The 14,761-nt window shown below is 39.2% G+C and overlaps 1 protein-coding gene across 1 annotated transcript in view; it reads left to right on the top strand.

The window, feature by feature from the left end:
* TAPT1 (transmembrane anterior posterior transformation 1) overlaps positions 1-14,761 on the top strand; it is a 60,908-nt gene that overhangs the window by 33,049 nt on the left and 13,098 nt on the right. Inside the window, exons 4-10 of the mRNA XM_032400047.1 lie at positions 4,005-4,167; positions 6,724-6,859; positions 8,153-8,250; positions 8,433-8,502; positions 9,746-9,826; positions 12,179-12,288; positions 14,339-14,398. Of these exons, the coding sequence (XP_032255938.1) occupies positions 4,005-4,167; positions 6,724-6,859; positions 8,153-8,250; positions 8,433-8,502; positions 9,746-9,826; positions 12,179-12,288; positions 14,339-14,398 (718 nt within the window). The remainder of the gene's footprint in view (positions 1-4,004; positions 4,168-6,723; positions 6,860-8,152; positions 8,251-8,432; positions 8,503-9,745; positions 9,827-12,178; positions 12,289-14,338; positions 14,399-14,761) is intronic.

The raw sequence follows: 14,761 nt of genomic DNA, 5'->3' as shown, positions 1-14,761 counted from the left end.
TAACAAAAATGATGGGTATATTTGCTTTTTAGCACAAAATTTTTCCAGATGAGCTGTCAGTACAGTGATAAGTTACATCATATTAACTTATACTGAAAGAGAAAGGGTACGGAGTTGTTGATTTAAAAGTTCTTTTAAAGAAAAGTCTAGAATGGTAGATGGTAGTAATGAACGTGCCTTCTGGAGCCAGACTGCCAAGGTTCAGATCCCCACTCCCCCACCTCTTGACTTAATAACTGTCCAGCTGTGGGCACACTCCTGACTGCACCTTGCCTCATCTGTAAAGCTGAGATGGTCTAGATAGTACCTTGCCCATAGGATTATTGTGAAAACTGAAATGAGTATTTTCCAAGTGCCTAGAACAGTGCCTGCCACATAGTAACTGAAAATTTTAGCATAAAGTGTTTGTACGACTTTTCTGTGGTTTTACAACCTGGTTTGATCCTAGGCAAGATAAAGTTAAATTAAAGTTGTTTATGCTTGCTTGATTTTAATTTTTTTTTTTAAGATTATTTATTTATTTATTTATTTATTTGACAGAGAGAGAGAGAGAGAGATAGTGAGAGCAGGAACGCAAGCGGGGAGTGGGAGAGGGAGAAGCAAGCTTCCCTCAGAACAGGGAGCCCGACATGGGGCTCAATCCAAGGACCCTGGGATCATGACCTGAGCCGAAGTAAGACGCTTAACAACAGAGCCACCTAGGCGCCCCTTGATTTTAAATTTTTATCATCTTAGTTCAAAATATGTCATATTGTGTTATTTGGGGATATATATTTCAATGTTTGTTAGCTCTAATTTGCAGCATGACTTGTAATTAATACAGCATTCCTTCATAGACACACACTAACACATTGGCCCTTTGTTGTATATGTTTATAAAGACACACGATTGGATATGATATATATAAAAACCCTTTGTCTCTTAAATAAAGTTACTCTGGCTGAAATCACTTAACTAAGTAGCTGCCAATCTAGTACCAAAAGCTCTAAGTATAGTTTTCTTTAATTAGTTATCAAAGTCACCATTGTAATTAATGTATATTAATTAATACTACCCTACTTTGGGTACCTATCATTTTCTTTAATTCATAAAGCGTGACCTGTAGTTCCTAACTACAAAGGCACACGCCTCTTGGTGATTTGTGGCATTCAGCATATGCAGAGCTGCACCCGGCACTTCGCAGGCAGGGACGGCTGCCGTAGTCCGTACTGATACCAGCTTGTCCCCCGGCTGTCCCAGGGGACATTCACACACGGGCCAGCAGCCCAGGAGTGTTCAGAATGCCTCCTCTTCTCATTGGTTGAATGAAAAACCTGCTTTGCTCCCACTCTCGACAAGTGTACTACCTCTTCTGTTTTTAATCTTGTAGGGTGGGAGCAGAGAATTGCGTTGATGATGAAATAGCCCTTGGCACAGATCTGTGTTCTGGGCTGGGTGTTTAGGAGATGGGAGGTGAAGATCCCTCTGGTTCCGTGAGGAGAAACGGGCCGGCGTCCACTTGGGAGAAAGGAATAGCACTGGAGAAGAGTCAGGGGGACAGGGCAATAGTGCTAGAGATTGATCAGCTTTGTCCTTGATGCAATTTTGCCCAAAACCTCAGCTGCTAAGAATAATTTCACTTTGTTTATTAGTTTATAGTGCTGGTCTCAAGACACAAGGTCTGACATAGACAAATTCTAACCTGTCTCCCCATTTAGACTCGCTGGTTCAGCCCAGTGTCTTCCCATCTACTTCTAAACCTTCATGGACGTAGTTCTCACAGAATTTACCTCTTTTCAGGATTTTTGCAATTCTTATATTCTTTCTGTGAACAGATCAGTGTCATATCTGACTGAAAACCATGTGCAGTATGCGTTGTGAAAAACAAGAATGAGGTTCTGTATCACCTGCTCACAGAGCTGGTATTGCAAGCCTCGTTTGTAAAATAATGCTTCACTGTTCTTGTAAAACAGTGTTTCAGGTAACGGTTTGGAAGACCTACAGATTCCTTGTTGAGCCCTGCAAGGCTCTCTCGAAGAAAAGAGCCCCTGATCTGAATGTGGACAATGGTTAGGGAATAGTGAAGACGTGAAAACCTCAGAATGCCAAGGGCCAGCTGGAAAATGAGCTCACCCCTGAAGTAGTTGCTAGAATGTTGTCACGATGGTGGGAATGAAGGGATTCTGCAACTCTTGAAGAAAGTACTGGGGGCTTTTTGTTGATTATGTAAAAGCTTCCCAAACAGGAGATGGAGCATTTCCTGTCTTGAGGAATTTGCCTACAGTAGACATAGAGCAAGCTGCCTTCCGTTCTAGCCACAGGAGTTTCATATCCACTGAAAGAAATAATAAATTTCTTCTTTATATTTTTTGCTGTGTCTTTGTCAGATGTTTCTCTCCATGCACAATTTAGGTTTTGCTCTTCATCCTCTGACCTTGAAGTGTAAGGGAGGAAACTTCTTTTTTCCCATCTAGATTCTTCTGCTGGTCCAATAATTAGATTGTCATAAAACAGTTTCACAGGAGAAAAATGTAATTTCATACATACAAGAACTCATAAAAATAGGCAACTCAAAGAAGTGACCAGGCAGGACACTTTTATACCTTTAAGACAAAGAAATAATAAATTTGTGAAGAATTAACAAGACAAAGAAGTTTGGGCTTGGGGTAGCAAGTTAATGAAGAAGTAACGGGGGTGGTTTAACAGCCTTCTCAGCCCTGAATGTCTTACCTCTGGTGGTAAGGGTGTCTTCTGTGCCCAGGTGCAGGGAGGCTGTCGTTCCCTGGGGAATTTATCTCCCGCTCTGAAGAGGACAGAGGAGGTCAGAGTGTCCTTCTTGCACCAGCTGTTTCTTACGTAACTTTAATTCAAAATAAGATGCCACAGTAGCGTATTTTGAAGTGGACTGGTTTGAACCCCATTGAAGTAAGCAATGATTCTGCTAGTGGTAATTAGGAAAAAACTCAGCTCCTGGCAAGCCAGTAAGAGAAAGATAGGGGAGAATTCCACAGAAAATATAAATAACTTAAATATATAGAACTATGCCACTATCCTAACGGGAATAATTAACTGAAACTATGCTAGATGCCATTTTTCAGCAGTGGGATTGGCAGAGATCCAACAGCCCATGGAATCCCGATTGCTGCACATGCGTGGCAGCCTTCCTCAGGAGCTGCTAGTGAATGCGCACATTGGCACAGCCATCAGAGAGGGCAGTTCACTGCTTCTGCTGAGGGAACATACCCTCCGATTGTAGGAATTTGTCCTACAGATGCATTTTCATATATGAGGCAAGACATGCACATGGCATCATGGTTTGTAGTTGCAAAAGACTGGCCGTCTGCCAGGGTGGTCTGTAAATCACAGCGCATCCACACAGTGGAGCACGACGCCGTCATAGAAACACGAACTCCTTGTGAAGCGACATGGAGAAACCTGCTCTCCTGGTAAATGGAAAGGGCAGAGCGCTACCCGTGTGTGGAAAGGGCTGATCCAGTGGGCTACAGGGCTTTAAGATGAGGCTTAGGTCAGAATCATGGAAATCCATTGTTTCAAAGCGTTATCAGCAGACGCCACCCTCTGTGTTCCCTTTGTTAAGAGGACCCACTTTTTTTTTTTTTTTAATTTTTTTATTATGTTATGTTAATCACCATACATTACATCATTAGTTTTTGATGTAGTGTTCCATGATTCATTGTTTGTGTATAACACCCAATGCTCCATTCAATACGTGCCCTCTTTAATACCCATCACCAGGCTAACCCATCCCCCTTCCTCCTCCCCTCTAATTACTATTAGAAGTGGGAAGAGGACCCACTTCTCATATAGTAATTCTGGTTTAACACCTTTATTTTTGGTTTGGCAGAAAACTTCACATGGTTGAGTAGTCAGTATAACTTGTTAGTTCTTAAAAGAGCGACTTAATTCTCATTATTATCTCTGTATTCCAGTGTATGTCCAGTAAAGATTATTTCAAGAGCATGTAAAGTAAAACTCATGTTTTTATTACTTCTTATGTATTTCAGGGACAGACGTGTGCTTCAGCCTGCTCAGGTGTGTGACATTCTGAAGGGTGTCATTTTGGTAATCTGCTATTTTATGATGCACTATGTTGACTACTCCATGATGTATCACCTGATAAGAGGGCAGTCAGTCATCAAGCTCTACATCATCTACAATATGCTTGAGGTGAGTGAAGGCCCTCCTGTACCTGCACAGGCTTGATCGAGGCGCAGACTTGGAGCCCAATGATACAGAACACTCATCTGACAACTCTAGTATTGGGACTGCTGGCCTTGGTTCATACAGTCACTTGGAGACCTTGTTAAAATGCAGATTCTGATTAAGTAGTTCTGGGCTGAGACTGGAGACTCTCGTCCTCATGAGCTGGTGCCTGCTGCTGGTCCTGGGTCCCCAGGGCATGACACGTCCTCAAGTAGGAGAGAAGAGTACCTGCTGTCTAGAGACTTTTTAGTCAGTACTCCCTTGAGAATGTAAATTGTCAGATGGTAGGGAAATTTGTTTGCAAATCCGTTGGAAACCCATGTATACTTCTTACTAAAACTTGAAAAATTATGAAAAAATGTTAGGATCTTATATACATTTGCTATAATAGATTTACTTTTAAAGTGCTTTGGAATTTTTACATAGAGCAAGTAAACATAACTTTCCCCATTTCTCCAAGTACTTAATATTTTCTAAAAAAGATTTTATTTATTTATTAGAGAGAGAGAGACAGAGATAGCAAGAGAGAGCACAAGCAGGGAGGAGAAGAGAAGCAGACTCCTCGCTGAGCAGGGAGCCCGACGCAGGACTCGATCCCAGGACCCCGGGATCATGACCTGAACCGAAGGCAGACGCTTAACCAACTGAACCACCCAGGCGCCCCAATATTTTTAATGCAGTATATTTCACTTTAAAGCAATCAATATGTGAGAATCTGCTTTCATACAAAAAATAAATGAAGCAACTACACAAAGCAAAAAAAAACATGCTTTGCTCTATAGGCAGAATTTTAATCAGTTCTTAAAATAGCAAGTTACTCTAGGTTATATGAGAAAACTTTTGAGATTCAAATGCAGTTTCCTATATTTTTAGGGACACAAATAAGGTCTACTTATCTTTTAACTTGGCTGGGAAAGGATTTTTCCTCGTGAGTGGGCAGATGGAGGGGTGTAGGGGCTGCTGGCCTTTCCGCTCTGAGGCTGCATTGCTGTGGTGGATGAGAGCTTTCCATCTCTTCCCAGAAGCCACGGAACTCTGGCCGTCCTGGTTCCTCCTAAATTCGTTGACCAATAGGATTTAAAACCACACCCCAGCTTCCTGATTCTAGGCTCGTTGCCCGTGCTCCTGCTCTGCCCCACCAAGTAGGATGCAGACAGTGTGGGTGAAGTTTGCGGGGCAGAGTAGCCCTTCTTTCACAGAGAGAAAAGCCTGGGCTCCTCTCGTTCCTTCTGTGGCCTATCAGGCTCCTTCATTGCCTTCCCTCTTAGGGGACTGCAGGTGACGCGGGCTTCTCCCTACCCCCACGCTTAATGCGTGTGCCCCCTAGTTTACAAAGCCCCCTGTAGGGTGGCCTCAACACTGTTATTAGAGAATAGGCCTCAAGGGAAAGGGTCCATGAATTGCTGATCAGAATGGCTGAAATGCGTATTCGCTTTGCAGACTATACTTGTTGAAGTGGTTTCAGCATAGTGGACAAGAGTCCTGGCTCTGTTCTAGAGATAAGCCATCTCTGACCGAACCCCACTTCTTCCAGTCACTGCCTCGCTGCCCTGGACGTGGCTGCTAGTTGCGGAGTGCATCTAACTCTTACTGTCTCATCTGTGAACGCAGGTGCTAGGGGAATCACGAGCGTGCAGGGAAGCAGTGTAGAGACAGGGCTTAGCGCGGTGCCAGACGTGTGTTGAGTGCTCCCTAAACAGTGGGTCGCTGTCATGCCTGCGTTCGGCAAATATTTAATCGACAGTTACTTCATGCCGAGCATTGCCTTAAACCCTGAAGATCCAGAGGTGAGCAAAGCCTGTTCTTAAGGAGCTTATGTTCTGCAGGTGGAAAAGAGACTGTAAGCCAGGAGGTATTTGGAAGTGATAAATACCGTGATGAAAAAGAACAGAGTGATGGATTAGAGACTATGGGAGCCAGAGATTGACAGTCTGGGTGTGGATGTAACATTCTAGCCAAAGCCTGAATAATATACGCCCTCCTTTCTTTTTTATCTGCTGCTTTTTATTCATCATACTCTGTTCATGGGGATCGATACCTCAAAGTGTCTTTAGGAAGTAAATCTGCGTATTACATACTCTGTGGTTAATCCAAAACAAATTACAGCTACTGTTGTCTATAAATATTAGGTGCAAATACAGTGGGTCAAATGATAAATTTATCCTAAAGGACTGAAGTTCAAATCCTGATTCTGAATTTAAAGAATTAAAATCAGACTGTAATTGTGATGTGCCTCTCCCTTTTATTTTTGCCACTATGTAAGACTCTCCTTGTTATAAATATATAGCTAATTAGACAAAGTCTAATTCAAATAATACAAGATTTTGAGCACTCACTGTGTGTCAGAGAATAAAGAGATCCCTGCTGTTCTGTGGCTTGCCTTCTAGTGGGATTTAAAGTCAGAGCTCCAGTATTTTTGAGTTGCATCTGAGTTTTAGTAACATATTTAGGTGGAATATTAAGAAACACTTTTCAGAAAAAAAAAAAAAGAAACATTTTTCCAATGATTTTTCTCCTTAGGTAGCAGATCGTCTGTTTTCATCATTTGGACAAGACATATTAGATGCTCTCTATTGGACAGCAACAGAACCTAAAGAAAGAAAAAGAGCCCATATCGGAGTGATCCCTCACTTTTTTATGGCTGTTCTCTATGTCTGTATCCTTTAGAATTCCTGGAAATTTCAAGTCAGTGCGTATTCTACGTTATTTTATTTGGTTAGCTATTTCTCAGATTTAAAGGTGTACGTGTGTGTGTGTCCTGAAGATTAACGTGAAATGTCTGCTTTCTTTTAATGAATTGGTTATAGTAGTAATTGTAAATTAAAGAGCCTCATGCATGTTTGCTCCCTTTAACTGGTAGAAAGCAGTTCTAGTCTCAGTCTGACTGATTAGATGGAAGAACTTGAGAATGCAAGGTTCGTATTTATACATACTTTATAGAGCTCAACATAACTTTCATACCTATACTGGAATTATTTGGAAGTTATCTTTAAGCCTGTGAATTTTTTGTTAAAGCCTAGGGCTTAAAATGTATATGGTTCATCTAGAGGTAAAATATGAAATTGATTGGGGAAGAATTTTGGAAGTTTTATCTCCTCTGCCCCCCACACCCCTTCTTAAAGCTTATCTTTTGAAGAGTTAAAGGCTTCACTATATAAACTATGTGCGTGTGTGTATGTACCCATCTGTGTATTTGTACACACACATGCATAGCTACACTGAAGTTCCATATGGGGTCCAGACTCACTCACAGGAATGTGTACAGACTCTGAAAGTGTTGTACTTGAAAACATTGGATTAATACTTGGAAAGATAAGATATCTGTAAGTGTAATAGTTTGTTCCAAGTATGTGGAGTAAAACAGTTATTCTCATTTAAATAAACTATTCCATGTGTAATATGAATATAATTCTGCAACTTGTGAATATCTTCAAAAATGACGTGTAAAGAAGAATCTCAAATATCAGACATTTCTTATCATCTGACATCCCCACTCCCCCACCCCCTGCAGAACTACAGAAGCCAGTTGCTTCCAGACTAACTTTTACTTTGCGTTCTTTTCTATTTTAGAATGCAAATTAGCTAAGTCTCTTTTTTCAGTATTTACCATAGTTTATTCCACTTACTAGAAACTTTTTTGAGGGCTTGTTTCCCGGATCTTGTGCCAAATGCCAGAAGTCCAGAAAGAACAAGGTAACCATCTTCCCGGACTCACAGTCTAAGTGCATAGATGCCCAGAGGCTCATTTCTGCTTTTGTTTCATATGGGTCCCGTACATATTACCTGTCAAATTTGTATCAACTATAGCTAATAAGATAATAAAACACTAACACAAGACTGGATTTAGAAAGCATGATCATCCCCCCCATTATTCACTTTCTAAATTACATAGTTGTATCTACTAATATGAAAACAGACAAGCTTTTTCCTTGACATCGCTCACTGCTAGTTTTGCATGCAATTCTCATCATGGTTCAAGCAACAACTCTCAACGTGGCTTTTAACTCCCACAACAAGTCACTGCTTACTATCATGATGTCTAATAATGTAAGTATGAGATTTTATTTTGTATTTTTGAGGTTATATGGGCACTTTAATGGCAGTATTCTGGATGGAATAAAATTATTTTTTTTTAAATGTTATTTACTGTCCAGGAAGTTTTATATATAGCTTTGTCCATTTTTAAACTGTTATAATGATAAAGGTGATATTTTTGTTTACTATTTCAGTTTGTTGAAATTAAAGGAAGTGTTTTCAAGAAGTTTGAAAAGAACAATCTTTTTCAAATGTCAAATAGCGGTAAGTACACTTAGCTTCTACATGCAGCTTTAGGCAGTATGATTTTGCAATTCATTCTGAAACTCTGTGTCACATTTCCTCCGGGCTCCTGCTTCTTTGACTTAGCTGTGCTTTCTCTAACTCCCTCGACATCTTTACTGGGTTTTCTTATTATCGTGGTTATCGTAATCTCAAGATATTTAAAAAGGTAATAAAATATGACAAACATTTGTATAGCACCATACCATACTTTCAGAGCTTCTTTTTAATCCAGAAATTTCTTTGTAGCAGATGATATTCCATTTTATAGATGTGGAAACTAATGCACAGAGAGAGTAATTTGACTTCCCCAAGGTCACTTGCACAGATGTCAAGAGCAGAGTTATGACTCTAAACTTCAGGTTGTCTCTCTGTGCTCAGCTTTTTCAGTTATGCCTTACTGGCTCCTTACTAACCCTAAGAAGAATGAAAGCACAACATCTATCCCTGGAAACGTTATCTTTCATAGTTACAAAATCAAAGCAGCATAGTGTCCTGGTTCTCAAAGTATAGCCCATGGAACCCTGGAGGGGCATCCCCGAGACCCTGGAGTGAAGTTCACAAAGTCAACACTATTTCATGAGAATATGAAGACATAATTTATCTCTCACCGTGTTGACATTTGTACTGTGGTGGAAAATGGGGGTGGAAGAGCCCACCCCCCAGAATGGCTGCTCCCGTAGTCTGCCGCTGGCAAACGCTAGCAGGAGTACCGAGTGACTGGCCTTCTCATGCTTTGACGGTGTGAGTGGGAAATGCTACATTTGCCCTGGAAAACCTTCTGGTAGTTTCTTATACAGTTAAAGGTTTGCTTGTCCTATAACTTAGCAGCGAGAACACATTTTCACAAAAGACTTGTACAAGAAATATGGCAGCTTTATTGATAGCAGCCAAAAACTGGAAACAACCCAATGTCTGTCAGTAAGAAAGCAGATAAACAAATGGTGGTATGGTCATGCTGTGGAACACTACTCAGCTATTAAAACAGACAAAACCACTGATATGTGCAACCATGTACAAAACTGGAATTTCCATACCTGAATTGGGTCAGTGAAAGACATAAATGCCTTACCAATGTAACACCATCTTATATATAAAATAGTATATTTATTTTGCAGACATTTATATGTAATTGTACTTTCATAATCTTCTGACTAAAAGAAAGTTATACATGAACTATATTATTATTTATATACAGTAAAGTATATGTTAATTTTTTTTTCAGATATTAAGGAACGATTCACGAATTATGTGCTTTTGCTAATAGTGTGTCTAAGAAACATGGAGCAGTTTTCTTGGAATCCAGGTACGTAACTCTTAACAGATACAGTGCCTTCTAATTTTACTCTTGAACCAAAAACCGTTCTTTTACATGGAATAAAGTGAATATTGCAGAGAACTTCAAAAACTTTAGCTGCTCCGCTCCTTGGGTGTTGGAAATACCTGTTTGGGTAGAAGGGACTGATCATGTTCCCCGTAGTGTGGCGGGTGGTAGGATGCCGCACCGCATGAAGTAGTCTTTGGCCCGTCATTTCCTGTCAACCTCACAGTGTCTCTAGAGCTGGGTTGAGTGGACACTGCTCAGCACTGCAGCCTCTTTGTTTTCTTAACCGTGGTGTACTGGGGTTATCTAAATGCAGTCGGCTCTTTTTCATTTTCACAGTTCGCCAAAAGAACTTTTGTTCTTTCTTAACATTTGTTTTTTACTCATTCACTGTCTCTTAATTAGCATTTTGAATAAGGATAAATTGAAAAAAATATCATGTAAGGAAGTACATTTGGTTACTTATACATCTTTAAATCAAGGCTGACAGGAAGTTGTTGAGATTCTATGAATTTTCATTATCCATTCACTTAGCAGGCATTTCCATAAAGCCAGGCACTGTAGCACACGTAGAGAGTCCTAAGATAGATGTAGGACTCCCAGGCTCATAGTAGAAATTGACAGGTGATTATAACACAGTCTGGTAATGCTGAGTGAGGTGGGTGGGAAATGGTCAAGTGCTCAGGTATCTCAAGTAATTGAGAGTTTTTTTATGTCTTGACGTTTTTATGCAACCTCGTTCTTTAGGACCGAGATTATACTTTGCATTTTATTTATTGCCCTCAATGCCATGCACATTCCAGGCTTTTAATAACTTCTTGTTCATTTATTTTGGTTCATTGCTAGTTTTCAGATACCTGTGAAAAACCAGAAACAGGTGTTAAATGAGATACATGATCTTGGAAATATATTTCCAGAAGTCATTTGCTTATAGAAAGCATAAGATCAAATGATCTATTTTCCAGTGGCTTGAGTTCCTGTCTGAATAGACCCAAAGTCTGCCTGACTTTTGGCAGCAAAGCCCTCCTCCACACACACTGGATTCTCCGTTTATAACCAAGGCAGCGAACATGGTATCTACGAGAGGCAGGGGAGTGGGCATGTGCGGCTGGTGCCGGCAGAACTCACATGGGATCAGCAATCCTGGAGCAGGGCTGTTGTGCCAAAGGACAGTAATCCTGAGCCTGCTGACCACTGGATGTTTGAAATCCTCTTCTCATTTGTGTTGTGACTTTCAACTAATTACCTTAGGTCTTCTTTATTACTGCTATGGCAGAGAGTGTGATAAAAGGAACACTTAATCTTTTACTCTTTGATTTCTTTAATTTCTTTTCTTAAAAACCAAAATACCATTTATGGAAGCTTCCTGTAAGTTTCCAGGATCATGAATAACATAAAAATAATACTAGCTATTTTGTGTGCCAGGCACATTATTCTGCACTTTATCTCCTTATTTAATTCTCATAATGGCCAAGTATAGAGACTTTTTATTTTGTAGATGAGGAAACTGGAGCTTAGGTCATTAAGAAACTTGCCCGAGGTCATGGAGCCAGTTAGTGGCAGAGTTCAATGTTGAAAGAAGTTTCCTGATTCCCAAAACCCCAACACGATGCCAGGCCCACTGAAACTGCCAGCACAGAGGGCCAGAGCTACAGTCTCTCCACCCCGCCCTCCAGGGCCCAGATCCCAAATTGCCTAGGTCCTTGTCAACGGTTCTAACCTTTTCTTGCTCAGTCCCACCCTTATATCCTTCTTCAGGGTCTCAGGAGGTTATTTGTTTGCATTTTTTATCAGGTACTTGATACCAAATTGACATTTTAATAAATATGATAAAGATGAGCAAATGTGACAAATTGCATCAGTGTGACAGTGAAATAAATGATCAGTATCTTTAAGTCATAGTAATAAAGAGGGGAAGAGATTGTTCAGTTGACTTCAGCACCTGTCCCTACTAGCTATTTACTGTCACATTAGGCAGCTATAGAATTAAAGGATGTTATGACAAGCTTGCTTAATTAGCCATTCTACCAGTGTATTGGCTCCATGAAGAAAGTTGGGGGCTCTGTTCACCTGTGTGTCCTGCCCCTCAAGGGTTTAGCACAGAGAAAATACAGAATAGATAGCTATTGAATGAGTTATCCTTTAACTTGATAAAATATAGCTCTTTTGATAATTAATTGAATGCTAGTTTTGTCTCTGTTATCATTTATTGACAACATTGTAGGTTAGCCCTGTGGAGATTTCAGATTTCTATGGCAGCCTGTGATATTATGGTATATGATGTTCTATTCATATTAAGAGATTTAATTGTCTCTTTTCCCCTGTCCTTTCTAGATCACCTCTGGGTGTTGTTTCCAGATGTCTGTATGGTGATTGCATCAGAAACTGCTGTGGATATTGTAAAACATGCCTTTATCACCAAGTTCAATGACATTACCGCAGATGTATGTATTTTAATAAGCAATTCAGTGTTTAATGTTGATTTCTGTGCAAACTGGTACAGCCACTCTGGAAAACAGTATGGAGGTTCCTCAAAAAGTTAAAAACAGAACTACCCTATGACCCAGCAATTGCACTACTAGGTATTTATCCAAAGGATACAAAAATACTGATTGGAAGGGGCACATGCACCCCAATGTTTATAGCAGCTTTATCAATAATAGCCAAATTATGGAAAGAACCACAAATGTCCATTGACTGATAAATGGATAAAGAAGATGTGTGTATGTATGTATGTACACACACACACACACACACACACACATCAAAAAGAATGAAATCTTGTAATGACGTGGATGGAACTAGAGGGTGTTATGCTAAGCAAGATAAGTCAGAGAAAGACAAATACCATATGCTTTCACTCGTGGAATTTAAGAAAGCAGATGAACATAGGGGAAGGGAAGGAAAAATAAGAAACCTAGAGGGAGGTAAACTGAGGGTTGCTGAAGGGGAGGTGGGCGGGGAATGGGATAAAGGAGTGATGGGTATTAAAGAGGGCACCTGTTGGGATGAGCAGTGGGTGTTATATGTAAGTGATGAATCACTAAATTCTACTCCTAAAATCAGTACTACAGTATGTGTTAACTAACTTGAATTTAAATTTAAAAAATAAAATAATAATTATGAAAAGTAATATTTTCTAAAGCAAAAAAATAATGTTGACTTCTGCTGCTTAATATTATAAAGATGTAAAATAAGGCTAGGTTTACTCCGTTTATTAAGATAAGAGTACTACTTTGAAGTTAGAATTATAATTTTAAATTTTTAAAAAGTATTATACTACAGAAAGTATGTTATTTCAGTATTGAACAATCCTGGTTCCATACTTTTGGGTGGAAGTATAGTTTGGCCAATAGTTCAGGTCGGAGTAGAGTGTCACTAACTCAATCATTATAAATTGTTAATACTATCATCTGTGTACTTAAACTTTTAAAAATCACATTGTTTCTATTTAAGCATAGACTATCAAACCTTTTCTCTCTGGCTAGATTTTTTTTAAGTATTTTGTATTTAAAAACGGATTATTTTTCTGTGGCTGTAGATTTCTGAAAAGTTGTAGAAGACAGCTTTTTTGGTGAAAGCACTCAGGAGATTTGCTTTATGTTTCATCCAGCTGTTCTGTGGACTTGCCACAAATAGATGTGTGCTGTAGGCCCATCATACACAAAGCCTGGGAGTTCCGGCGCCCTCCCCATTCCTACCTCAGCCCCTAAATGAATATTCATTTGGACAGTTTCCTAGATGTTACTTGGGTTGTACTTTGTCTTACCGTGGTACTATTTCAAAAGGCAGAGATTTGAAATCTAACGTGGTTGCAACTGCTACAATATGATGATTTGATTAAGAGCTTCTGAATGCTTTAATAAACTTAAATAAGATTTTGCACTCTTTTATAAAGCACTGATCAAGTAATTTCACTGTTTACTCTCTTGGTTTCCTCAGTGCAAAATGGTCCCCTTTTCATGGGATCATTTTCTCAGCATCTGAAGTCAAAATTAATAAACTTGATTCAAGTACTTAGTGCAGTTTTTAGTGAAATGACAGTTTCCAGTGCTTCCGTAAATGTTACATTCTCAAACTCAGTTTTACATCTTGCTTAGCACCCATTGTTTGAATTGAGGTATCATTATCGTTATATAGACAGTAATAATTTTTAAACTATGCATTTAAAATTTCAAAATTATTTTATATTTATTATGCTACTTAAAATAGCCACTCTTCCCCAAGTTCTAAACTCTCGGGATCATAATCATTGACTATTTATCCCTCTTTGAAGAAAAATCTTTAAAAAGCTTGTGAACATAACAGTTGGGGCTGAGGCTTTTTTACCTTTACTGTAGGAAAACAGAGAAGCATTATCCAGATGTCTCCTTGGCTATCAGCACCTTTTTCCTGGTTAATTATTAAACGTTTTCATCTACAAAGTCGATTAAATCTTTGCATATTGTATATTTGTACTATATCACTTAATATTTCACTCTTATTTGTCTTTAGGTCTACAGTGAATATAGAGCCAGCCTTGCTTTTGACCTTGTTAGCAGTCGACAGAAAAATGTGAGCATTATATCGAAGACATAGTAGTCTGAAATTACCTGAACAATGGTTTAATTTAGTGTGGAATATTGGTTAAGGGAAAGTTGCATAAACTTCAACTTCCTACTTATCTCTGTTCTCAACACTATGTTTGTAATTTAGTAAAATAATCATAGTACTTAGTATTAAATAAGGTATGATTTCTGTAGCATACTAACAGTTATACAACTTCGGATTTAAAATTTCTTATGAACATTTAGAGTTCCACATTTTACTCAATTACATAATAGTTGCTGGGTTTTCTTTTTGTGCATAGCTTCCCCCGTTGAGAACGTTTGCTGGTGGTAAGTGGAAGTGAACTTTTTCAGTTCCAGAAATCCTTCT

Source organism: Phoca vitulina, unplaced genomic scaffold (genome assembly GCF_004348235.1).
Source record: "Phoca vitulina isolate PV1807 unplaced genomic scaffold, GSC_HSeal_1.0 scaffold3, whole genome shotgun sequence".
Lineage (NCBI taxonomy): Eukaryota > Metazoa > Chordata > Mammalia > Carnivora > Phocidae > Phoca > Phoca vitulina.
This window is presented reverse-complemented; position numbering and strand designations above follow the sequence as displayed.